Source organism: Catharus ustulatus, chromosome 16 (assembly GCF_009819885.2).
Source record: "Catharus ustulatus isolate bCatUst1 chromosome 16, bCatUst1.pri.v2, whole genome shotgun sequence".
NCBI classification, from domain to species: domain Eukaryota; kingdom Metazoa; phylum Chordata; class Aves; order Passeriformes; family Turdidae; genus Catharus; species Catharus ustulatus.
Window position 1 is genome coordinate 13,335,221 of NC_046236.1, and position 23,595 is coordinate 13,358,815.

At 55.5% G+C, this 23,595-nt stretch overlaps 2 protein-coding genes across 6 annotated transcripts in view; one reads left to right on the plus strand and one right to left on the minus strand.

Annotated features, from left to right (window-relative positions):
• The first annotated feature begins 774 nt into the window (after positions 1-774).
• On the plus strand, positions 775-11,643 carry FSCN1 (fascin actin-bundling protein 1). The gene is made up of 5 exons (XM_033074184.1): positions 775-1,663; positions 7,997-8,153; positions 8,615-8,736; positions 8,977-9,144; positions 9,234-11,643. The coding sequence occupies exons 1-5, from the start codon at positions 841-843 to the stop codon at positions 9,434-9,436; spliced, it is 1,473 nt and encodes a 490-aa protein (XP_032930075.1). The 5' UTR covers positions 775-840; the 3' UTR covers positions 9,437-11,643.
• Positions 11,644-14,468: 2,825 nt separating this feature from the next.
• The window catches only part of RNF216 (ring finger protein 216), a 74,179-nt gene continuing 65,052 nt past the window's right edge, over positions 14,469-23,595 (minus strand). For all 5 annotated transcript variants that reach the window (XM_033074357.1, XM_033074355.1, XM_033074359.1 and 2 more), the window contains 2 exons: positions 16,835-16,904; positions 14,469-16,425 (listed from right to left, as the gene is read on the minus strand). In XM_033074357.1, coding sequence (XP_032930248.1) covers positions 16,106-16,425; positions 16,835-16,904 — 390 coding nt within the window. In that variant the 3' untranslated portion in view covers positions 14,469-16,105. The remainder of the gene's footprint in view (positions 16,426-16,834; positions 16,905-23,595) is intronic.

The following is a 23,595-nucleotide window of genomic DNA, read 5'->3' on the forward strand; positions in this document are numbered from 1 at the left end:
CCACAGCCTTGTGGCAGGGCCAACAGCCCAGGAGGGACAGGGGGGTGCAGGGGGGGGTCTCACAATGTCTTGGAGTGGGATGGGGATGTGCAATCAGAGGGATTCTGGCAGTACAGGAGAGAGATTTGCGGTTCAAGTTGGTGTTGTGCCGTGCAAGGGGTGGTCTCGTAATGGGAGGGTCCTGCAGTGCTTAGGGGGTCTTCCAATGTGTAGGACCCTGCAATTCAAGGAGGGGCTTGTTTTACAGTGGGGGTCTTGCTATGTGTGTTTGGGAGTCCCTCAATTCGAGGAGCCCCTTCCTGGAGGGGTCTTTCCATGCTGAACTAGTGCTGGAGGAAGAAATCCTGCATTTCATGGATGCTCCTGAAATGCAGAGAAAGGTCTTGGGGTCTTCCAGCTTATGGGGAGGTCTTACATTGCAAGGGAGCTCTTGCTGTGCTTGGAGCAGTCTTGCCGTGAAGTGAGGACTTGCACCAGGGACTCGCAGAGGGTGTGTCACAATTCACGGAGCCTCCTGAAATACACGGAAAGATCCCTTTACACACTGGGGGGGTCCTACAACGCGTGAGCATCCCGCAATTCACGGGGGCTTTGTGATGCAGGGAAGGGTCCGTGCATGCGGGAGAGTCCCGCAGGAGGGAGGGGAGGATGCTGCCCCGCGGCTCGAGGGGGTCCTGCCCTGCCGAGGGCCCCGCGGGGTGCGGGGGGCGCGGGGGGTGCGGGGGGCGGTGCCGCGGGCGCGGCGCTATAAAGGCGGCGGCGGCGGGGCGGGCGCGGCGGCGGCGCTCGGTGTCGTGCGCTCGGTGTCGTGCGCTCGGTGTCGGTCGGCGGCGGGGCAGGATGACGGCGAACGGGACGGCGGAACCGGTGCAGATCCAATTCGGGCTGATCAACTGCAGCAACCGGTACCTGACGGCGGAGGCGTTCGGGTTCAAGGTGAACGCCTCGGCTGCCAGCATGAAGAAGAAGCAGATCTGGACGCTGGAGCAGGACGGGGAGGACTCCAGCGCCGTCCTGCTCAAGAGCCACCTGGGCCGGTACCTGGCGGCCGACAAGGACGGGAAGGTGAGCTGCGACAGCGAGGAGCCGGGCCCCGACTGCCGGTTCCTGGTGCTGGCCCACGGCGACGGGCGGTGGTCGCTGCAGTCCGAGCCCCACCGCCGCTTCTTCGGCGGCACCGAGGACCGCCTGTCCTGCTTCGCCCCCGCCGTCTCTGCCGCCGAGAAATGGAGCGTCCACCTGGCCATGCACCCCCAGGCCAACCTCTACAGCCTGGCCCGCAAGCGCTACGCGCACCTGGGGCCCCGCCGCGACGAGCTGGCCGTGGACCGCGATGTGCCGTGGGGCGTGGATGCGCTCATCACCCTCCTGTTCGTGGATCAGCGCTACAGCCTGCAGAGCTGCGACCACCGCCTGCTCCGCAGCGACGGCCGCCTGGTCCCCGCCGCCGAGCCCGGCACCGCCTTCACGCTGGAATTCCGCTGCGGAAAGGTGGCCTTTCGCGACGGGGAGGGTCGCTACCTGGCCCCCTCGGGGCCCAGCGGCACCCTCAAGGCGGGCAAGAGCGCCAAGGTGGGCAAGGACGAGCTCTTCGCGCTGGAGCAGAGCTGCCCGCAGGTCGTGCTGCGAGCCGGCAATGATAGGAATGTCTCCACTCGGCAAGGTACGCGGGGATGGGGGCTGTGGGTGGCCGCCCCGGAGTCCCAGGGCTGTAGCCGCCTCGGGGTGTGCTCCTGCATCCCTCGGGTATCAGTTTCTCTCGGGCATCGCCCGCCCCGAGCAATCCTTGCATCCCTCCGGCATCACTTCCACTCCATCACCTCGGAATCGCCGCCTCGGAGCGGCCCCCCCGCAGCACTGCCCCCCAGCCCCCAACATCCGCTGCCTTCCTGCAGCAGCCACCCCACAGGCTGCCCCCCTGCATCCCTCTGCCATCGCCTCCTTTCCCCCTGCTCAAACCCCTTGTCACACCCCCCCCTAAAGCCACCATCTCCCCCGGGCACCCCCTGCACCCCTCAGCATGGCTGCCCGCGGTCCCTCCCCCAAACCCCCATCACCATCCCCCCGCATCCCTCCCACATCCTCTCCCCTTCCCCCTCCCGCATCCCTCCAGCATCGCCTGCCCGGGGGCCCCCATCCCTCCGGCACCCCCATCCCCGCACATCGCCCCTGCAGGGCGCCCGGGGGGGCAGGGATGGCGAGGGGCCTGCCTCGGGGTGCAGGATGGACGGGGAGGGGGGCTGGGAGGGGTGGATGGAGCCTTCCCTCGCCGTGAAGGAGGCAGGGCTGTATCCCTCGCCTTCCTTCCTTTGGAGCTCATTGTTCGCCCAACAAAGCCTCCACCGATCTCCCCCTCTGCCGAGCACGGCTGAGCCATTTGCCCCGCGGAGCAGGGAGGCTGCGGCTCCCCCCGTGGGCTCTGCTTCCCCCCGGGGGGCTGGAGCTCCCGTGGGTGGGGGGCTGGCTGCCAGCATTACATAAAGAGCTTTGCCAAAACTCCCGCATCCTGCACCCACCCGCACAAAGGCAGCCGTGTCTCCGCACCCGCTGCACCGTCCCTGTCCCCTCTGCTCGCCGGAGGGGCCGCGGTGCCACCGCCCCGGGGATCCGGTCTCATTCAGAGCTGCCCGCGGGTGCCCACCGGGCATCCCAGCCCTGCAGCCAGAGCTCCGTGCTGGATGCCGGGGGTCCCCGCTCTGCGATGCTCGGTGTGCTCCGGGGGTGCCCGGTGTGCTCCGGGGGTCCCCGGTGTGGTCCTGGGGTGCCCCGGGGCTCATCGCCGGCGCGCCAGGTCAGGCCGGCACACGCCGGGTGTGGGATGGGTGCGAGCACGTAGCAAAGCCTGGAGGAACAGCGGGAATTTTTTTTTTTTTTTTTGGTGTGTATATGTTGTATTTCAAGGTTGCTGCTTAGCCCCGATCCGTGCCTGGGGAGCTCCATGCTTTTCTCCAGTCCGAGGGCAAATCCCGCAAAGCAGCCCGTTAAAAATGGAATAATAAAATCTGCCAAGATGGGCAGGGGGGGGATTGTTTTCCCAGGCACGGGGATTTCGGGAAGAGGAGCAGAGGATGGCGGTGGCGGGAGGATGGAGCGAGGCTGCCGCAGCGCCGTGGGGGCAGGGCTGCTGCAGCCCTTTGTCACCAGAGATGGGGAAACCAGATGTGGGGAGAGATGTGAGCGACGGAGAGTGGCGGTGCGGGACCCCACGGAGCGGGTGGGAATGCTGCTGGCTGACCCTCCGGCTTTGTCTAATTCGGAAAGGATGGGGGAGCAGGAAGGGGGGGAACAAATCTCCCCAGCAACAGAGGGCTCTGCGCTGTGCCCGGCCCCTTTCCAAGCAAAATACAGCGGGAAGGGCCGCGCTGGGGCTGCACATCCTCGCTCGAGTCCGTTTTGGCTGGAGAAGCCGTTTCCACCCGGTTTATCCTTCCCGAAGGCAGTGGAAGGCTGGGAGCCGCCGCTTTCAGGGGCTCATCCCATTGTGCAAGCGCCGTGTCCCAAGGTTACCAAGAAGGCAGAGGAGCAGCCGTCGGAGGAAGCGGCCCCAGACAGCCTTTCCCCCGCCGAGCTGATAAGCGCCGTGCTGCTGGCAGATGCTGCCGCGGCCCCTGGGGATGGGGGATTGGGATGCTGCAGGGGGTGACTGTAGCTCGGTACAGGAAAAGGCAGCTTGGTTCTGTGTGGAGCCAAGGAGGGAGCAGGGATGGCAGTGGCTGTCCCCCCTCAGCCCCCTGGGAGAGGCAGGGATGGGTCCATGGGGTTCTTCTGTGGTTCCCTTGGCTGGGATCCAGCTTTGGAACTGTGTTGTCCCGCCAGTGCCAAGTCAGCTCCTGGCTTGGCGTCCCCTCCGTGTCCCGGGGATGGCCGGGGCCAGCATCCCCTGCACACCGGGGACCGCGACACGAACACCCCCGGGCAGCAAGGGACGGGTGCCAGCCCCAGGGCTACCCCTGGCACCCCTCTCCTGCCTCCAGCCCCAGCAGGACACGATCCTGAGAGCTCCCATCTCCCGTTTGCACCTCAAAGGGAGCGGAGCAGCCTCCTCCCCTCTCAATGGCTCCTTTCTAGCCCGGCTGCGGCAACAAAGAGCCCTTTGTGGGCGCGGGGGTCCCGGGGGCAGAGCAGAGCGCTGGCGGCCTCCCCGCTGCTCCCTTGGCAGCCCCCTGTCCTGGGGAGAGGCTGGGCTGCCTCGGGGGGAGGAATTCCAGGAAACGGGATCTGGGGAGGAGGGCGAGCGGTGAAGGGGGCGCGCCTGGACGTGCCGTGCTGGCGGTGGGAGCTGTGCCTTGGGGCCAGGACCCCTCCCGGCATGGGCTGAGCCGGATTTTCACCCCCCTAGTTCATCTCAGTGCCACGGCAAGGCAGGAAAACGCGGCTCCAGGGCAGGGGGCACGAGGGCTTGGATGTAGATTTTCATCTGGAGATGCCAAGTGGCCTGTTGACACTTGGGGGATACCACAAAGCCACAGGAAATCCACGGGGAAGGAGGGGTGGGTTTTTCAGGAAATTCATGTTTCACCCCTGCCCGTGACCCCTTTGCAGAGCTGCACCCTCAGCAGAGGAGCTGCTGGTTCCTCGTGCTCCAGGCTGTTGGGTTTAGACAAAAACCAGTTTGGATTTCTGCAGGGGTGCAGAGTAAGCCCAGCTGAAGGGCAGGGAGGGGCAGGAGGAGACTCTGAGCACGTGTGGGTGCAGCCCTGGGTGGAGGTGCCCGAGCCCGCAGGGAGCCCAGACCCGACCTGTGCTGGGAGCAGCATCCCAGTGCCATCCTGAAATGCTGCCCTGCTGCCCTGGGGGGCAATCCAGGCAACCTGGGCTCGGATGTTTTCAGCTAGAACTGTGGGGTTTTTGAAAGAAGAGTTGGAGGGTGGGAAAGGTGCTCCTCTCCATGGAGCTCATCCCACTGGCTCTCACCAGCATCCCGGGACGCCTCATGGGAGAGATTCTGTGTGAGCTGAGTGCAGAGAGAAATTTTTCCACATCCCCTCAATGCCCCCACGCTGGGTCTGCAGCCCCCATGGTGTGGAGGTCAGCAGAGCCACAGCAAACTCTGCTGCTTTAGAGGGAGAAGCCCGTCTCTGGGGGAGGAACAGGAAGGTGTGTGCCTGCCCTGGGATGGCCACAGATCCACAGTCATGGCTGGAGAGCAGCGAGGGCTCCTGGAAACCTTGTACTTGGGGCAGCCCTTTCCAGCTCTCTGAGCAATTCAAGCCCAGGGATTCAGCCTTAGGAAACCCTGGGGTGACACCATGTCTCACCATCCCAACCTCTGCATTGTCCCCAAGGTCCCTGCTGCAGACAGAGCTGGAGGACATCCCACACCAGGAATTTTGGGATGTGCAGCCGTACCTCCACCCCCCTCCCAAAGAGCTGCTGTTCTCTCGGCCCCCTCCTGCCTCCAGCTGTAATTAGCAGAAGCTTCGTCAAGGTCAGGAGGAGCAGAGCCAGCTCCAGACTGTAAAATTACCAAGAGCGTTAATTAATCCGTGATTGCAGTGGGAGCGGCCGGGTCCTGCCACAGCAGGGGGTGGCTGTGGGGACAGCCTGTCCTCCCCTGCGGGGACACGGGGACATCTCTGAGGGACCCACCATGGTCCTGCAGCCTGTGCTTCCCCAGTTTCCCCCATCCCGCCCAGCTCTAAGCCCCCAACCTCCCTCTCCAGCGCAGTTCAGCCCTTTGAAGCCTCCTCCTGCCCCAGCCCCAGCCACATTCCTTTGTGCTGAGTCGCTGTAACCCAACCCCACGCTGCTTTTGGGGAGGGGGCGTGGGAGACCCTCCTGCTGCCGGCTCAGGAAAGCCAAAGCTCCGTGCAAGGCGAGTGTGGAAAAAGGGCTGGCAGGGAGGTGGGCGAGGCTGGGTGTGCTCTGGGGAGGGAGCAGCGTTTGGAGGCTCCTGGCACTCCCTGTCCTGTCTCCAGCCCGTCCTGTGGCACACAGCATCCCCCTGGCACTCCCTGTGCTGTCTCCAGCCCATCCTGTGGCACACAGCATCCCCCTGGCTCTGCCCAGCCTGGTCCCTGCAGGTCACCGAGTTCTTCCCAGAAAAGTCAGTGAGTGGAAGCACCACTCCCCCTCCTCCCCCACAAACCACAGGGACCCACAGCTCTCACAATTTTGGGGGTCCCAGGGGTGCTGCCAGCCTTGAGGGATGGGCTGTGTCCCCCAGGGTCACCTCCCCACAGCTCAGCCTCTCCCTGAGCCCCTGCAGAGCCCCTCTCTCAGTTTTACAGCTCTGGGTTGGGGCTGGAGCTGCCTGACGCCAGGATACAAAATCAAAACCAAATGTTCCCACAACCACCAGCTCAGCCTCCGGCAGTGCTGGGAGGCGGCGACTGAGAGCCGAGGACGTGGCCAGTGGGGCTGGGCTGGGCTGGTGGCCATCAGCACCCACTGCCCCAAAAACCCCGGGGAGGGCAGCACCAGGGTGGCTGTGTGTCCATCAGGAGAGCCATGGGATCACAGAACGGTTGGGTTTGGAGGGATCATGGCCAGGGACACCTTCCACCAGACTGGGTTGTTCCAAACCCCAACCAACCTGACCCTGAACACTTCCAGGGATGGGAGCTGCAGAAGGTGCTGGAGGGGGAATGCTGTGAACTGGTGGAAGCCATAGTCCAGTTGGGATGTGGGGGATAAGATTATGGCCAACAAAGTGAAGCCTTCAAAGCCTGATCCCTTTGGGAACAAAGGCTGACCCCTTTGGGAAAGGTGGGTGATGGATGTGCAAAGCAGAGGCTGCTCCTGGGCCTGGCTGGAGACAGGGCTGGGTGATGTGGAGCCCCAGGGAGCTGTGTCTGCAGGACAGCTGGGTGCAGCTGCTGGGACATCCTGGTGCCTCCCCAGAGCTGCAGGGCCACCAAGGCTGCAGTCCCTGAAGCCCTTGCAGTGACTGTGTACAGCACTACTCAAAATCCCAACAGCCCAGAAACTGTTGGTGGAGGTGTGAGGGGCTGAACACCTGGCCAGCCCCCACCTCCCTCAGCTGCTCCTCATCAGACTTGTGCTCCAGACCCTTCCCCAGCACCGTTTCCCTTCTCTGGACGTGCTCCAGCATCTCCATGTCTTCATTGAAAGGACAGAATGTGGACTTGGAGCCTTTGCAGCAGGGAGGGATGCAGGTGTGCCTGGCTGGAAAATCCATCCAGTTCCACTGAACTCCCATTTCACTCAGCTCTGCACCTCAGCTCCCTCCCCAAACCCAGCACAGAGCTTGGCCATTGCCTTTGGCTACAGCTTGTGGCTCGCATCCCCAAAGTGTTTTTGGGCTGAAATCCACCAAGCTGGAGAGCTCTGGAGCAGTTTTGGCCCCACTAGCCCTGACTAAGCAGGTTTGCTCAGGCTCAGGCCTGAGGTGGATGCACACGTGGCTGGCAGTGGCCCAGGGCTGTGGCTGGTGGCCCCAGGACCAGCTGCATCCATCTCTGCATGGAAATGTTTCTGGCCCCTTGTGTGCAGGGATGGCAGAGCTGGGGGACAGGCTGGTCCTGATGATTTTGGAGAGTCAGGGAAAGGTTTGGCTGCCCTGGGGCTCTCCTGAGCCTCCTGTCCCTGCACACCTCACTGACCCAGTGGGATGTGACAACTGTGGATGAAAAACATTGTCATGGTCCTTAAACATGCCATGAGCTGGGATTCATGGGTGCTGCAGTGGCCTCTGCTAATGGGCTGAGTAACCTGGCTGTCACCTTTGGGAAAAACTGCAGCCCTTTTCCTTATAAAATATCTGTGTTGGTCTTTGCTTCATTGTGATGGAGCTGCTGAGTCAGGAGTGGAAGCTCACACTGTCCATCCCTTGTTTAGGACCTTAACACCAAGTAACAAAATGAAAACCTGGATTTGAACTCCAAATGCTGGAGGGAAGATTTGTGTGAGGGATTTGGGAGCCACCAAAGCAGCAGCCCCTCTCAGCTGGGTTTCCTGGGCTGCCCTGCACCTGGACCTGCTGGAGGTGGGTTGTGGTCCCACCCCTCCATCTCCATCTGTCTCTGGTCTGCAGGGATGGACCTTTCAGCCAACCAGGATGAGGAGGGTGACCAGGAGACCTACCAGCTGGAGATCAACAAGGACACCAAGAAATGCGCCTTCCGCACCTACACCGGGAAGTACTGGACCCTCACCTCCAACGGGGGCATCCAGTCCACGGCCTCCACAAAGTGAGTCCCCGGCACCTCAGGGCAGTGTCTGGGCTTCAGAGCAGCCTCTGCATCTCCCAGGGGAATTCTAGGGGGATTTTCCAGCTCATCCCAAACGCTTCCCAGCAGAGGCAGTGCATTTTGGGAAAACCAGGGATGGGTTGGGGCTTGCCACCCACGATGCTCTGCAGGTCCCTGGGGGCACATAATCCTTCCCGGCCGGGGCTGTGGAAATGCTCTGCCCTGCAATTCAACCCTGAGAGCCAGGCGGAAACCCCAAAAGTGCCTTTGGCTGCCTGCCTGCCTCCTGCCCGCGGGGCGAGCGCTTCCCAGCGGGATAGCCACCACAGCACAGTTCATCCTGCAAAAACAGATCGAACCAGGCTCTGCTGATCCAGCCATGGCCCTTTCCAGGCCAGCAGGGTGGCAGTGCCAGGGTGCCCCTCCATCACACCCCCCTGACTCTCCTCTCTGCCCCCCAGGAACGCGAGCTGCTACTTCGACATCGAGTGGTGCGACAAACGCATCACCCTGAAAGCTGCCAATGGCAAATACGTGACAGCAAAGAAGAACGGGCAGCTGGCAGCCTCCATGGAGACAGCGGGTAAGGGACCCTTGGGGACCCCACACTGGGGCAGCAGGGGATGAAAAAAGTCCCCCCAGAGCCAGGCTCTTCTTCCAAGTGATAAATTCACTAAGTGATTGTTTGAGAGGGAGGGACACATGGGGTGGGTGAGAAATGGGTGAGGGGCACAGCCCCTGCTCCTCCCCACTGCCTGCCAGCTTTGGGGTCTGGCTCTGTGCCCCCCTGGCTGCTCTCACAGCCCCTGTCCCCTCGGCGCAGGAGAGACGGAGCATTTCGTGATGAAGCTGATCAACAGGCCCATCATCGTCCTGCGCGGCGAGCACGGCTTCATCGGCTGCCGCAAGGTCACCGGCACCCTGGACTCCAACCGCTCCTCCTACGACGTCTTCCAGCTGGAGTTCAATGACGGCGCCTACAACATCAAGGGTGAGTCCCCAGGGGAGCTCTGGGCTGGGGGTGGTGGTTTTTGGGGTCCCCGTGGTGGCTCATGAGGCCACTGTGTCCCTGTCCTGCAGATACCACTGGGAAGTACTGGATGGTGGGGAACGAGTCGTCCGTCACCAGCAGCAGCGACACCCCCGTGGACTTCTTTTTTGAGTTCTGCGACTATAACAAAGTGGCCATCAAGATCAATGGCAAATACCTGAAGGGCGACCACGCCGGGGTGCTCAAGGCATCGGCCGACACCATCGACGCCTCCACCCTCTGGGAATATTAATGCACTTTAGGGTACCTCCCGTTGCCAACTTTTCTTTCCCTTCCTGTCCTCTCTTCCTTTGGGTTCTGTTTCTCCTCTCTGTAACAGGATTTTCAGACTGGCTTGCCCTTCCCTCCTGCCATAGAGTTGGTGCGTTGTGTGGGAGGTGGGTCTCCGTAAATCCCTGTAAGAACTGGAACATGGTGGGGCTGCCTGCCTATAGCTTTGTAGAGGGGTCTGTCTCTATCCCCCCATCCCTGCCTCCCTCCAGGTTTGCTGGGCTTGGAAATGGCTGTATCCCCTCCTGGCCCTGAGCATCACCTTAGGTAGTTTATTTTCCTCTCCCCAACTAAAAAAAGGGAATAAGATCACCTCTGGGCTCGCTTCTGCCATATCAGCACTGGCACAGCTCAGACTGTGCTGCCAGTGTCCCCTGGAGCATCCATCCATCCTGCCCTGCTCCAGTCAGGGGTGCAGTGATGGTGCTGGGCTCAGCTGGCTCAGCTGGCTGGTCCCAGCAGCTTCTCTCCCCTCTGGACTGTGGGGCAGGTTCATCCCCAGCTGAGCTGTAAGAGGTGACCTTACATATCACAGCATCCCTGGGGATGGGGCTGGTGTGTGCCAGCACTTCCCTGTGGAAGGGCCAGCAAGCTGCCCCTCCCCAAACACCTGGAAATGATTCTTTAGGGTGATCCTGTCTGGAAAGCCTCAGCCTTTCATCTCATGGAGCCCCATGCTCCTCCTGTCCCTCCACCCCTCCTTGTGCTTTTGGCTCTGGAGGAGCATCCCAGACCCTGATGGTGAGTCCAGCCTGCCCCCAGGCTGGTCCTGCTGCTGTGCCTGGAGGGGAGGGCGTGGGGGGACACCGAGCCAGCCCGTGCCAGGGTGGGGGCTCCACCCAGCCCACCTCCCGTGCCAGGGTGGGGGCTCCACCCAGCCCATCTCCCGTGCCAGGGTGGGGGCTCCACCCAGCCCATCTCCCGTGCCAGGGTGGGGGCTCCATCCAGCCCATCTCCCGTGGGCTTCGGTCCCGGCAGGAGCCGGGCTGGCCGACGGGATCTCCCTGGGGCATGGCTGGAAGCATAAACTGCAGATTTTGGTTTACAGAATAGAAAAGTTCCTTAGCAAACTTTGCACAGTGATATTTGCTCAGTACCTTTGATGTTGTTTTTTTCTCTCTCGTAAAATACTGGAACAGTGAAGCGAATCACTGAACACCTAATGCTGAATTAGGAAGCGCCCGCTCCCACGGGCACCCCGAGGGGGCAGCTCCTGCTCCCACCACCCCCAGGGCACCTGGGCTGGGCTCTCATGAATTGCAACCCTACTGGAAAAGGAAAAAAAGAAAAAAAAAGACCAAAACAGTATTTTTGTTAGTCTCTATTTATATATGCTCTCCATGGCACTGTGTGACCAGCTGTTGTCTGTACTAGGTCTGCATTAGAGTTTTAACGCTGTCTGTAACGGGTGATGCTGCGTGTTCCTTAGGGTGTTGAAAGGCACTTTATCCTTTGGGGCCTTCCCAGGGCCGGTATCTGCTCCCTACAAACACACCAAGGAGCCTTTTCCCGCGTGGGCCCCCTCTGCAGAGGGGCAGTGTTGGTGCCACCCCACGCCAAGGGTGCTCTCGGCATCGCTGCCGTGCCAAACCAGGGCCGGTCCCCACTGCCGGAGCCAGGCAGGGGCTCGTCAGCCTTAAAGCCATGAGGAGGGAGTCCCCTCCGCAGGAGCTCGGTGCTAAATTCAGCTGGGAGAGCGAGCAGCTGGCCCCAGGCAGGGGACAGCTCTGGGCTGGGGTCCCTGGCGGGCGCAGGGGATCCTGGCTGGCTCTACCTCGGCTCTGCGCTCACACCAGGGGCTGCCCGCGCCCCCGCGCTGCCCTCCAAGGACCGAGTGTCTCGCAGCCCTGTGTGACCCTGTGACTTGACACACACTCTGGCTGGCCTTCACCCCCTCCCCGTGTCACCTCCTCCCCGTCCCTGTCACAGTAATTCCTGCTCTGGCTTCTCCCGTGTGACTCTAGGTCAAACATCTCTCCTGTTTCCTCTTATCGGGTGTCGTGACTCTCTGAAAACATCTCACTCTGAAAAATTTAAGTTTTGGGTTTGTTTTGGTTTTTTTTATTATTATTATTTTTTTTGTAAGTGCCATTTGTATAACTTAAAAAAGAAAAATAGCTTCAAATGGAGAAAGATGAATTAAAAAATAAAACCTGCATTCGGATTCAAGCTGGCGTGTGGTCTGTTGGGGCTTCAGCAGCTCTTAATGAAGCAAGAGCCTGAGTGGGGAGATTTGGGGTGGTGGAGCCTTTGTGTGACAAAAGGTGTTCTGGTTCTAGAGAGCTGAGGAGATGGTGGGAAGGGAGTGGTGATGAAGAGGCTCCAAAGGGGTGCAGAGCCAAAGGCAGCTGGAGGCTGGGTCAGCTCTGGAGGTGCCCAGAGCAGCCTGGAATCACTGAGCCCAGGGAATCTGGGGATGGGTGACCCATGGATGGGTGAGGAGCACCTCATGTGCAAACAGCTCTGCTGCCCTCACAGCCAGGAGCAAAGCTGTGCCTCCACAGAGCTTCTCCTCCTGGTTCAGGTGTTTCACCTCCATAGCATGGCCCAGATGGGAGGGAAGAGTCCTGGGACAGGGATTTGGGTGTGTGGGTGGTTGGGGGTCAGCAATCAGCCTCCTTTACTTGGGGATGTGGAAAAGGGCAAAGTGAAGGACTGAAGAGGGAAGGGACTCCCAGCCCAACCCAGGTCCTGCCAAAGCAGCCAGGATGTGCCCCCAGCCCACCCCAGACAGCTGAAATCAGCCCAGCACCCCCAGCACCTGCACCAAGAGCAGCCAGAGCTTCCCTGCCTGCCACCACCACAGCCTGGCTGGGCACTGAGAGCTCCTGTTTGCCTTGGGAAATGTAAAGCTGGTTGGAAAAAGCAAAGTTTGGGATGGGGGGTGGCTGCCCAGCTCCCCCCAGGCACCCATCCCACGGGGACAGGGGGATGGCACTGCCTAGAGGGACCTGCACCATCAGATGAGCCCCAAAGGAAGGAAGGAAGGATGTGCAGTCCTGATATAAACAGGGAGAAATCAGGGCAGTGCAGGAAATGCTGAGCAGCTCACTGTGACATCTGTGTGTGCAAACCTGGCTGTGACACCACACTGTGACACCCAGTCAGGGCAGCAGGCAGCTCTGCCAGGGGTGCCCACCCAGGGCAGGGGCTCTGGAGCTGCAGGAAGGACTCTCCCCCTTCCCCTCTCCCCAGCTGCCAGCACACATTTCCTTTTTCCCCCTCCAGGCTGGATTCTGCATTTACCATCATTCACCATCACTCCAGCAAGAGGGGAAATCCCCTCAGCCTCTCCCCCCATCCTGGTTTCCATTTGAAGGAGTGACTGGAAACCATTTTCTATCCCATTTTCTTCCCCTGGAGCACATGGAACAGGTTAAGCTGTTCCAGGAGGGTCAAATGGGTTTTTGCCTTGAAACCTGGGGAGTTTCCACTGGCACAGGCTGGGATCTGGCCCCACTCCCTGGCACTGTCCCAGCTCCAGGCTGGCACAGGCAGGATGGGAGGACAAGGTCATGGCTGTAAGAAAAGCACACAGGTGAAAGCCAGAGTGCACAAATGTATTTACAAAAATTCAAATTACAATATAATACAGGAACTTTTTACACACAGAATATTAGAACTGTTTACTACCAGAAGGTAAAGAAAAATATTTTTTGTTTTTTTATCCTTTTTTTTTTAATAAACCACCTATTTTTTTCCAGCTATTGTTATACAAAGTTGCAGAACATGCACATCTTTACAGGTCTTTCATTTTTCTTTTAATACAACATTTTGCTAAGTGCAAATACTAAGATTCTCTCTCCACCTTTAAGGCAAGTAAATGGGACACTGCAATTAGCTGTAAGAAGTACCTGTTATGGGATCAGCCTGGGCACAGCAACCTCTTCATTGCCTTCAAAACCTTTAAACAAGTGGTTCCAAAGACTGTGGGGCAGGAGGGAAAGTGGGATGCTGGAGTTAGAGACCAGGTCAAGGCTGGATTGGGTGGCTCAGTAAGTTTTGGGCTTTTTCTCTTTTTTTTTTTTTTAATAAATTGACACAGATTCAGAAACAACTTGAGATCTTGAGAGGGGAAGCAGCCACATGCTTGGGTTGCAAGTTTTTGGTGCCATGGGTGTTTCCTCAGGGAGAGGTGCAGTGCTGGGCATGGTGTACCTGCACATCACAGACCAGGCACTGATTTATCCTCTCAGACACAAGTAAGCCCTTGGCTTTGGCAGGGGATACAGGGAACCCTCTCTTCCCTCTGTGTCCTCCAGGAGCAGGGCAGCTGTGCCAGGGCAGCAGTGACCCTGATGGATCACAGCCACCAACCTCCCCTGCCACTTCCCCAGCCCCTCTGCTCCACATTCCCACTTCCCTCTGCCAAGGCTCTGCTCTCCATGCCCACACATCCCTGGACATGCACCAAAAGATGGGACTGGACCACCATTTTTTGCTGGATGACCATCCTATTTCTTTCATAGTTTGGGCCACTGGCTCAGTAGCTGAGCTGTGCCTTCCCTCCATTGCCTGATCCTTCCTGCACCCACCAGGAACGGAAAATGCCTTGGAGAGCTTGAAAGGGCTCATCAAAACCAGCCTTTGAGCCCAGAAAACCTCAGCTATTAAACAAACAGGATTTCCTTTCCATAAGGGAAGCCACCACTGCTGCTTCTGACCTGGATCTGTTTTCTCAGCACCTGCTATGACAAAGCTCTCCCTGCCCAAATCCAACAGGATTCCTGCTCCTGGCTGCTGCAGGAACCACTCATGCAAGGCAGGATTTAAACCTGGTCAAAGCCCAGTCGAGCAGCAAGTGATAAAGCTCCTGCAGCCCCCAGACTGCTGCCAGGAATAAACTCATTCAAAATAGAAAATTCCAGCAGCAAGGGAACAGCAGTTGGTTATTAATGCCAGAGAGGCCACGGCACAGAGGAGCGCTCCACAGGGAATGTCTGACCCACAGGCAAGGGGAAAAACACTCAGCTCCAAAAGGCAGGGAAGTCCCTCTGTCCTGGGGAGGACAGTCCCCAGCTGCTGTCCCAGGCCCCTGTGCAGGAGCATCCCTCTGACCCCCCGTGCCCAGTGCTCCCCGCGCACCCGAGGGGGATCCGGGGTCCCAGGGTGCTGCACGTGGGGCTTTGGCAGAAGCTGTGAGGTGGAGACAGGGAATTTTACCTGAAAAAACAAATAAACTCACAAAACACCTGGATGCTGAAATACAGGGGGGAATGACAAGAGGGTAAATGCACCCAGAGAGTTCCCAGCAGGACAGAACAGCATGAAGGCCAGAACAAAACATTTGGAGAACAACAGCACAACTGGGCTGCTAAAAGCCAGCCCAACATTCCTAGGAAGAAGGTTTTTTTTCCACTCCAACCATTTTCTTTTCTAGATGGGGCCTGTACCAGACAGCACAGCCAAGGGCTGTGGAGAAAGGGCTTTGTGCCACCCTCCTCCCACAGCCCAGCACTGCACCCCCCACTTCTCACAAGGAAGTTTTGCTTTTCCCTCACTTTCTAAGCCTAGCAATACTCAGGTTTAACTTTTAACACGCTTTTCCAAAGCCAGTTAAGCTGACACACACATTTTCATGAGTTATTTGGTGCTGTGGAAGCAGCCAACTTCCTGCAGCACCAGGCTCCAGCTGCCCATTGGGTTGTGAGGGTTTGGGTACAGGGACTTGCTGCAGCTTTGGGGAACATTCCCAATTTTCCTACCACAGGACACATCACTGCCTACACGTCTATCTGGGTGTTTCCCAGGCAGTTTTTGCAATAAAGGGCACAGCTTTGGCTCCAGGTGGTTCCAGCAGCTGCCTGAGCACTGCTGCCAGAAGCTGGGGGAGGTTTGGGACACCAGATGAGAATGGCAAAGCAAAGGCCACAGTTCAGAAATTGAGGGGCACACACCTTTGGGGGGAAAAACTGAGCCCTTCAAAGGGCACAAAGTTCAGTCCAGGTGCCCAAATCTCCTGCCACTTCCTAACAGCCCCAAACAGAACATGGGTCTGGACTTCCTACCAACACCTCAGCAATGGGATGGCTGCTGCAGCCCCTCGCTCTGCTTGGAGAATGAGGAACACTAAAAATGCTAAACTGACTTGCTTTTGAGTGATTTATTTCTGCTGGGAGGTGCCAGCAGGATGCAGAGATGCTGGAGAACACAGGAACCCCAGCCCTGAGCCTCACCACAGGCAGGAGGCTGGGGCAGCTGCCTCCTGTTCCCTCACTCCTCAAGGTCTTACTCAGATGCCAAGTGTCTCCTCCCTTCCCCCAAGACTCACTTTGCTGCTCTGGCCAGCAGGAAGACAGGACTTTTGGAAATTCCCCAAGGAACTGCTGGCTCCCTGTGTTCCACAAAGTCTCAGTTTTCCTCCCAACAGCTGCCTGAACAGGCTTTGTCAAAACAAAACATCTGGATGCCCAGCTGAGGGGGGATCTCCAGCCCTGGGAAACGTAGCACCAAACCCTGTTAGAGCACAGGTTGAAATGTTGGATTGCAAAGGTTTGGAGAAGCCCTAGGGAGGGTGCAGTGCAGGGACATGGAGTCCCCTGGCTGCTGGCTAAACCCCAGAGGGGCTGGAGCGGGGAGGGGGTGACATTGTGGGGTGGCTTTGCCCTGTGGTGACTCTGGGGGGGGCAGGTCAGAAGCGGTGCCGGGGCTGAGGCCCAAAGTGCATAGGCAGGTTGTGCTCCAGCTGCACGTTGATCTGGGGGAAGTCAAAGTTCACCCTCATGTTGGGCAGGGGGGGCACGTAGGGAGCGGGGATGGGCCCGATGTTCAGGGGGAGGTTGTTGTACATGGGCCGCACGGGGGGCAGGGGGAACGGGGGGTGCACGAACGGGTACGGCGCCATCCGCGGCTGCTGGAAGTTCTGGGGCACCGGCCTGGGGATCACTTCCATCCTCTGCATTTTCTCCACGGGCTTCTCCACGGGAGGGCCGATGCGCTTGAAGCTGTTCTCTGCACGGGGGAGAGCACAGAGCCCTGAGCTCAGTTTGTGATCTTTGCTGCCACCCCCCATTCCAAGCACATCCCACATCCCACTGCTGGCTCCTTGCTCCATGAGCTCCCCAGCCTGGCTCCTTTCACCATCACCCCCCCACAAAGGGGAACATTTCCTTCTGTGGGATGTGGGGCAGCCCTGTGCCCCCCAGACACAGCTCAGAGGTGCTGCTGCCCCTCTGCTACTTTGCCAAGCAGAGACACCCACAGCACCACATGTGCTTGCTCACAACCCCAGCAAAGCACTTTAAAAACAGACCAGTTCCAGGAGGAACAGAACCCAGTGAAGGTCCAGAGACCATCAGTAGGTGGGAACTCTGTGCTGTCCCATCATCCATCCTCCAGTCTGATCCTGGCAGTGACTTACCCCCATTCTTCTTCCTTTGCTCCTCTTCAGCCTCCTTCTGAATCTCATGAATTATCTTCTCATCATCTTCCTAGAAACCAAGGAATACCAAGAATCAGTGGGATAATTCCTGCTGCAGCAGCTTTCTGTTCTCTCAATGCTTCTTTTCTTTTCAGCACATTTTCATGGGGAAAAAAAACCAGAAAAGACTAATTTGGCTGAATTATCCTCCTGTGAGGCTGGCCTAGATTTACCCAAAAGCAAAGCTGTGATGGGGGAACTGCAGCAGCACAAATAACCTGCACTCTGTGCAGTATGACCAAGATGCTTGGATCAGCTTTCCAGGGAGATCAGCACTAAAATTCATTGACTTGATGGAAACCAGAGAACTGCAATCCAGCTCCACCCCTCTGAAGAGCTGTTAATCTTTTTAATGGCAATAGTCTATTAAATATTTACATTATCCTAGCACTTGTAGAGTTTTTGGCCCAACAGCTGGAATTAACACAACTTAAATCCTGGCTCTAGTAGCTAAATGGTGCCATTTAGATGTTATCTGTAACTCTGAGAAGGGCATAAATCGAAATATGTTTCTTTAATGTCTGTCTAGAGGTTATAGCAAGAATATTCAGGGCTGCTGCTCACTGAGAACACAAGGACAAGCCAGAAACTGAAACTGTCCTTCTGCCTCTCATCACCTTCAGTTCTCTTAACTCAAAGGAGCATCAGGGAGATCCAACAATGCAATGAAGCCTCAGGTGAGTTTCTGCATGTCTGTGGGGATGAAACCAAACCTGGAGATTTCAGGGAGAGCAGCCAAACCTCCAGGACAGAACCCTAAGCCCCAACTCCACAAAGCACAAGACTCTACTTGTTTTAGTCACCCTAATTTCAGTACTGCCTGAACACATACATTTCTTCCTGAACACTCTTAATGTGAAAAATATCCTTTATTTTGAAGAGTGCTCTGGAACTAAATCCAAAATTTGCTTCGTGCATGCAGCTACACTGAAATGATTTTAAGCTTCCCAGTCCCCAGCTGACAGTCCTGCCCATGTACAGCCTGGGAAGCTTATGGAGAAGTCCCCTCCTCCACCACCAGATAAGGTTTCCCTGGGAGACTGAAGTTATCTTAACGTGCAGAAAGCCCAAATTCAATACTTCCCTCCCTTTTATTATTCTGTGAGTCAATGGTTAAAATTAAGACTTTCCAGGACATGGGTTGTTTTTTTTTCTTTCCCAAGCAGGCTGCTTGCATGGGCTGTTAATTTCAGCCTATCTATCTCCATAAAAGCTGCTGAAGAATGGCTCTTCTGAGCCCCTGTGGAATGCCTAACTACCCCCCAAGTATCAGTTTTCCCAGCTGGAAAACCACCTGGGCATGCTCCACAGGCAACCAAACATCCCCTGCTCTTTTGCTGCCCCAGCAGTGCTCTCAAAGCTTGGTTTCAAGCTTTAAGACTTCATTTTGTTTTCCTTTTTCCTGCTCAGACTGTATTTTGCAATGCTGTTGAAAACAGACACAGCCACCACTCCCATTTTGTTGCCACATACTGGAGAAGATGCACCTGAAGGTTTATGTGACAAGAAATATATTTTAAGCTCAGCTGAGCAAGATCACTCAGTATTTCCTTTCCTCACACAGAGAATAAACCTCACCTTAAAGCCTAGGAATGTGCCCTTTAACTTAGACTAAAGTAAAAGCATTTTGTTAATTCTGTGATTACAAAGAAAATTCTTCCCTGTGAGGGTGGGGAGGACCTGGCACAGATTCCCAGAGGAGCTGTGGCTGCCCCTGAATCCCTGAAGTGTTCTAGGCCAGGTTGGACAGGGCTTTGGAGCAACCTGGGATAGTGGAAGTGTCCCTGTCTGTGGCAGGAGGTGAAACAAGATGAGCTTTAAAGTCCTTTCCAACAAAAATCTCAGATTAATCCTGTGAAGTGGTGCTTCCCCTTCCTGTCACCACCCCAATGCAGCTCTAGTCAGCCCTGCACAGAATTGCACATTCTACACATCAAAGAGAACTTCACCAGACCCTTCTGCAGCCAGGGCTGCTCCAGCTCCCAGTTTAAACTGCAGCTGACCTCCCTCTGATGGGGCTGGACACATCCATCTGCCCCGGGGCTGGAGCCAGCTGCACTCACCCAAGGTGATGCTGGATTTGATTACTGCAGCTCCCAGAGCACCAGGGGAAACAGGGAACAGCAAACCCCATCTGTCACCTCCAAAGTGACCCCTGCAGCTCCCCAGGACAACATAAAACACATCTCCACAAAGTGCAGCAGCCACTGACCCCCACTCAGCCCCATCCCCTCGGGGGCTCCAAGAGGGGCAGAGCTCACAGCACATCCTGGATGTGAAAACCTGCCAGGAACAGACCTGGATCAGGATGAGGAGTTCCTGACTAGTTCTGAAACCACAAATCACAGCAGAGCCACAATAAACCACATCTCCAAGAACAGAACTTATCAGCCCTGTTGCTTCTCTGCTGATAAAAGTATTTTCCCATTGGAAGGTTAAGAAGTGCTTACACTTAATCCCACATACCAAGACTTAGAATTTTTTTTTGCACCAGTATTCCTGAAAGATTGGTATCCATTAATATAAAAAAACCAAAAAAGTACACTGCACAACAAGAATCTTCCTGCTTAAGAGGCTGACATTAAATTTGGCAAGTGATGAATGCACAGCACTGTTCAATACCTGCAGTATTTAGGAAAGATCCACATCCCAGATGGAACAAAATAATTGATGATATGTAAACAACAAGATAATTTTAGGATGTTCTGAAAGAAAGCTGATGCCACAAGTTCTGCCTAATACATATTGTGTATTAGGTCAGAATTAAAAAAAAACCCAACAAACAAGTCCTGGTGCTATTTTAGTAAATCTTGCAAAACACTTCTAATTCTTTGGAAGCAAAGGCTGGTTTTTATTACCACAGTAATTAGAAAGATGACAGATTCATCGAGGGGTAAAGCACCCACACCGAAAATTAAGATTTCATTAGCACACTTATGGCTGGTTTTGTGGTGAGAAACCTTTTAACATCACATGGGGTGGAGGCTGCAGAAGGATTTCAAAAGCTTCTTGTGTCCGTTTCCCTGAGCGGGTTCAAGTCCCTTAATAAAGGATTAGATTATAATTTTAATGGCCTGTTCACAGGCTGTGTGGATTGAAGGCATTTATCTTGTCAAGTTAACAGTCATCTTCCTGTCAGCTGCCTTGCCTACAGCAAGACAAAAAAAAAAAAGCAAAAAAAAAGAAAAAAATAAAAGCAACCTCCCAACCCTGGGGGGGGTCTCAGAACTGGGCAGTTTTTTGAGCAAAGATGCAACTTGGCTTTTCTGCTGGAGAGGAAATGCAGGGCAATGCTACAACGTGGCCCTTCCCCACACTGTGCTGCATCATGGGAGAAGGGAGGTGGCCAAGAGGAAAATGCAAAGGATCTCTGAGATGCATTCATCCTTTTTATCTGCAGAAAGCAGACGTGGCCATTAGCAGCAGCTGTGTTTTCAAGTGACAAACAGGACCAAGCTTTGCCCAGCCCCATCAGTGAGATGCTCTGTGCAGCCCATCCTGTAGCCAAAGAAAACAAAATGCTCATCCCTGGCCAGTGTGGGAGCCTGCCCTTGCCATCCCCCACCTGGGAAAGGCTCTGGAGTGGAGGGAGCTTTTCCTTTCAGCCCTCTGCCATTGAATGCAGGGAATGCAGCAAGCACGGAGCCAATCACAGCAGCACGGATGGCTGGCTCTGTGGATGGATTAGCCGAGGAGCAGGGCTGGGTTGCTAAGAGAGGCACCTTTTCATGGCAGGGAGGCCTGGTACAACAATGCTGCTGCAGAGGAGCCTCATCCAGCACCCACACAGGGCCCTGCCACCAGCAAAAGAGCTGTGGAGAAACAAACTGCCCTTGGGAATGAGAAAATACAGCAGCAAAGGAGATAAAAGCTCAGCAAGTCACACAGAGACAACCTCCCCCCAAATAAAACCTCCTCTGCCCAGAACAAAAGTGCCATCCAGGGAGCTTTTGAAAGCTCTGTTTTTATCTCCTGCGCTTCTCGTTATCTTTAATTATTAAGTGTCACCGGGAAGCGGCTGCCGCCTCCTGAAAAGAGGGAAAACAAGAGTCCTGGTGCCTATTTCTGGGCTCTGCAACCCCTCCCCTGTTCAGAAAGTGCTTCAGCACCGCTGCCTCCCCCTTTCTGCCTCTTTACTGCTTTCTTTTTTCCACGTACGTGTGGCCGCAGCCGTTCCTAATAAACTTGAAATGATTTTTCACGACGGAGGCTTCCAAAGGACTGAGGGGTTTTGTTTCAAATCATTCCCAGATCAGCTGTGGAGAGCCTGAGCAAGAGCAGGCACGGGCTGTCTGTGGTGTGCTGCTCCATGCAGCAGGAAGCAGGGATAAAAGCAGTGTTGTAACTGGAACAGGGCATCCGCAGTGCTGCAGGAAAAGGGGGGCCGCCACGGGGACCCAGCGCCTTGGAGAAATGCAGAGTTATTTTAGCAACAGGCATTCCAGATCCATGGCTCTCTGTGAATTGCCTGCATTCACCATATGCTTATGATTGAGGCGTTTTATAGCAGTAGAAAAAAACCCCAAACCCACCACAAACCCCACATCCTAAATTTAGGGGAGCTGCTCCCCTCCCCACATCCAAATCCACTGTGCACTTCATGCATTTCCTCGATGCATTTGAAGTTTTACAGAGTCTTCTCTCAACATCATCTTTTTACAACACCAGAAGGAGGGATAATTGCAAACACCTCATGATGATTAGTCTTCTGCTTTGAACTTTAACGATGGGCCTTTGGGAGGGTTTTAAGAGTTTACTGAAAACATTTTAAAACTTTAAAGCCAAAAAAAAAGCCTCTGTGCAATATTACTGATAGCCCAAAGATGAGTATTAAATTCAGAACAATACATTTGAGAGCAGAACCTGGTTTACCAAAACAGCCAGAATGCATTAATCACATTGCATCCCAGGATTTGCAAAAAGTGGATGAAATGCATATAAGCAGCCTTGGGTTTGCTAGAGATATTCAGAAATCAGGGCAAACACAGCCCCTGCAACCCAGAGCCAACCTGTAGAACCATGAAGTGTCCTGAGCTGGGAGGGATCCACAAGGATCATCAATTCCCTGGGGAGCCTCTTCAGTGCCCCAGCACCCTCTGAGGGAAGAATCCTCTCCTGGTGTCCAACCCAAACCCCCCTGACACAGCTCCAGCCGTTCCCTTGGGTCCTGTCCCTGCCCAAGTGCTGCCCCTCAGGAGGAGCTGCAGCCCACCATGAGTGTCCCCTCAGTCTCCTCCAGCTGAACAAACCAAAGAGCCTCAACCACTCCTCACAGAGCTTCCCCTCAAGGCCCTCCACCATCTCCTCTGGATCTTTCTATCCCCACTGCTCCCTTCCTTTGTCTCTGGCAATGTTGCATCAGCCCCTCCTGCAGAGCAGAGCCCGCATGGACTGGGGGACACCAGGACTTATTTTGGCCAAGCAGCTGCCTGGGAAGGGCTCCTGGCACCTCCTACAGGGGTGCAGGGCACCAATTAGCTGCAGAAGAAATGCAGGGATTAAACAATTGCTGCCTGCCCCCCCTGGAAGCTGCTCACCACAGCACGGCTGCAGCTTGTCTCAGAGCCAGCAAATATTGCACCGATACTTTTAAATCAGACTCCAGCCTGATTACAGCTTAGGGACAAGATTTTAACTAACCTTTAATTATGGGAAATGTTGAAGCCTCTGCTTTACTCTCTCAAGATCATTTAAGACAAAGACTAACAGATGCTGCCATTCCTAGAGGACTGTCTTTAATTTGTTTTTAACCCAAGTTAATGAATAGGTTTACTTATACTTTCACAAGAATTGTTTCAGACTGGGAAAACATTAAACATTTGGAAAAGAACAAAGGTTGCCTATTTTAAAGAAACCTGAATTCTGCTGTAAATAAGAGGGATTTAGACTCAAACCAGATCCTTTAAAGGTCATGTCTTGGATGGACACTATCCCTGCTAAAAGACAGAACTCTACTGATGCAATGGTCTTTTGCTCTTTCAAATCTCCATGTCAAGACTCAAACTCTGTTTCCCTTAGCACATCTAGCAGGCTAACTCCTGTTTCCATGTCTCCTATGAGAGCACAGATCACCCAGGAGGGGTTGGGTTGGTGTTCCCATGCCCCTTATGAGGGAGAACCATGCACACAGGTACCCACCACCACTGCAGCTCCAAGCCAACAGCTGAGTTTTGTGTTACTCTTTGCACTGCAGCAAGGACAGTCACCCAGCCTCACCTCCCCAGCCCACCAGCACTCCATCATCCAAAAAATAATTAAATAATCAAAGAGCAGGCAGTGCCAGCTCTGTGCTGACAGTGGGAAACTTTTCTTTGCCACAACATTGGTTAATTAGAGGGGTGGAAAGGGCCTGGTGACAGTGGCCTCTTTGTGCTGCTTATTTATTTATTTATTTGAAAGTACAGTACGAGCTTTTTTGAGAGGCCTCATGTTTTCTCTGGCTCTGAACAAATGCCATCCCCCAGCACACTCAGCAGCCTGACAGGAACAACGGATGCCAGCGAGCCCTGCATCACATCCTGCTGCAAAAGGAATCCAAGAAACTCAGAACCAGGTGTCAGAAATGCTACAGGGGTGCCTGCAAGGAGGTGTCTGTGTGTAGTTTAACAGCTCACATTGACAGGATAATTCAGGGAATAAAAGCAGGCAAGCAGAAGACTTGGAAGCTTATGCTGGTTGTGACATTGCTGGGAGATCCCCAA